The sequence below is a fragment of the Charadrius vociferus genome, unplaced genomic scaffold (genome assembly GCF_000708025.1).
Source record: "Charadrius vociferus isolate BGI_N301 unplaced genomic scaffold, ASM70802v2 scaffold1232, whole genome shotgun sequence".
NCBI classification, from domain to species: domain Eukaryota; kingdom Metazoa; phylum Chordata; class Aves; order Charadriiformes; family Charadriidae; genus Charadrius; species Charadrius vociferus.
This window is the reverse complement of record NW_009647250.1, coordinates 1-1,794: the sequence shown is the minus strand read 5'-3', so window position 1 is coordinate 1,794 and position 1,794 is coordinate 1. Positions and strand designations below refer to the sequence as shown.

Genomic DNA, 1,794 nt, shown 5'->3' with positions numbered 1-1,794 from the left:
GGGGAAGCACCCGCCACCCCCCAGCTGGGCACCCTGGCGTGGGGGTCTCCCTTGGGCCAAGGAGGGGTCCAGGAGCTGCCTCCATCCAAGAGGAGCTCCAGGAGCTCTCCGGGTCGAAGGGTTCCTCCAGGGCTTTCCTTCATCCTTGGAGAGCTCCAGGAGCTGCCTTGGTCCAAGGAGGTCCATGGTTTCCTCTGGTCCCAGTAGGGCTCCAGGAGCTCCCTTGGTTCAAGAGCAGCTCCGTGGTCTCCCTCGATTCAAGAGGAACTTCATGGTCTTCCTTGGTTCAAGGAGGTCTCCAAGGTTTCCCTTGGCCCAAGAAGGTCCCCATGGTCATCCCTCTGAATCCAAGAAGGTCTCCATGGGTCTCCCTTGGTTTGAGAAGGGCTCCATGGTCTCCCTTGATACTTGGATAGCTCCAGGGTTTCCCCTGGCCCAAGAGGGTCTCCATGGTCTCCCTCAGCCCAAGAGGGTCTCCATGGGTCTCCCTTGGTTTGAGAAGGGCTCCATGGTCTCCTTTGATATTTGGATAACTCCAGGGTTTCTCTTGGTCCAAGAGGGTCTCCCTGGGTCTCCCTTGGCCCAAGAGGGTCTCCATCATCTCCTTTGATGCTTGGAGAGCGCTAGGATTTCCCTTGGACCAAGAGGGTCTCCATGATTGTCTCTGAATCCTAGAGGGTCTCCATGGGCTCCCTCGGCCCTGGGGGGCTGCAGGGGCTCCCTTGGCCCAAGAGGGTCTCCATGGTCTCCCTTGGCCCAAAAGGGTCTCCCTGGGTCTCCCTTGGTTTGAGAAGGGCTCCATGGTCTGATGCTTGGGGAGCTCTAGAGTTTCCTTTGGCTCAAGAGGGTCTCCATGGTCATCTCTCTGAATCCAAGAGGGTCTCCATGAGTCTCCCTTGGTTTGAGAAGGGCTCCATGGTCTCCCTTGAAGCTTGGGGAGCTCTAGAGTTTCCCTTGGCCCAAGAGGGTCTCCATGGTCATCTCTCTGAATCCAAGAGGGTCTCCATGGGCTCCCCTCGGCCTAAAGGGTCTCCCTGGGTCTCCCTTGGTTTGAGAAGGGCTCCATGGTCTGATGCTTGGGGAGCTCTAGAGTTTCCTTTGGCCCAAGAGGGTCTCCATGGTCATCTCTCTGAATCCAAGAGGGTCTCCATGGGTCTCCCTTGGTTTGAGAAGGGCTCCATGGTCTCCCTTGAAGCTTGGGGAGCTCTAGAGTTTTTCTTAGTCCAAAAGGTTCTCCATGGTTGTCTCTCTCAATCCAGGAGGGGCTCTACAGTCTCCCTTGGTTCGAGAGGAGCTCCCTTGGTGTAAGGAGCGCCAGGGTTTCTCTTGGTCCCAGAGGGTCTCCATGGTCTCCCTTGGTCCCGGGGACCTGCTCCCAGGGGTTCCAGCTCCCTGTGCTCCATGCCCGCTCCCAGGGGAGGCCGCGGCGCGCCCAGCTCATGCGGGGAAGAGAGGAGGGAAGGTGGCACGGTTACCTGGCCAGATGATGGCTTCCAGCAAGGTGACCCTTCTAGCCAGGACCTCCAGCCGGGGCTGCAGCCGCAGGAGGGTTTGGAAGCTACTGGCCTGGGGGAGAGTGAGAGAGCAGAGCAGAGCACGCGTTCGCCCCGCGGCGGGCACGGCCACGGGTGACACAGCGGGGGTGGCATAGCGTGGTGGGGGTGGCATAGCATGGGTGCAGCCCCGGCGGGGTGGGAGGGGGGGGTGGGTGGTGCCGATGCAATGGGTGGGGGGTGCCAAGGGGCCCAGGAAGGTGCTCCTGCCGGTCTCGGAGGGGGGCCAGGGGCTCCCACG

General features: G+C 60.6%; 1 protein-coding gene across 1 annotated transcript in view; it reads right to left on the bottom strand.

Annotated features, from left to right (window-relative positions):
* EWSR1 (EWS RNA-binding protein 1) overlaps positions 1–1,566 on the bottom strand; it is a gene marked incomplete at both ends in the record, with an annotated part of 27,966 nt that extends 26,400 nt beyond the window's left edge. Inside the window, one exon of the mRNA XM_009879994.1 lies at positions 1,476–1,566. Within this exon, the coding sequence (XP_009878296.1) occupies positions 1,476–1,566 (91 nt within the window). The remainder of the gene's footprint in view (positions 1–1,475) is intronic.
* Positions 1,567–1,794: the final 228 nt, after the last annotated feature.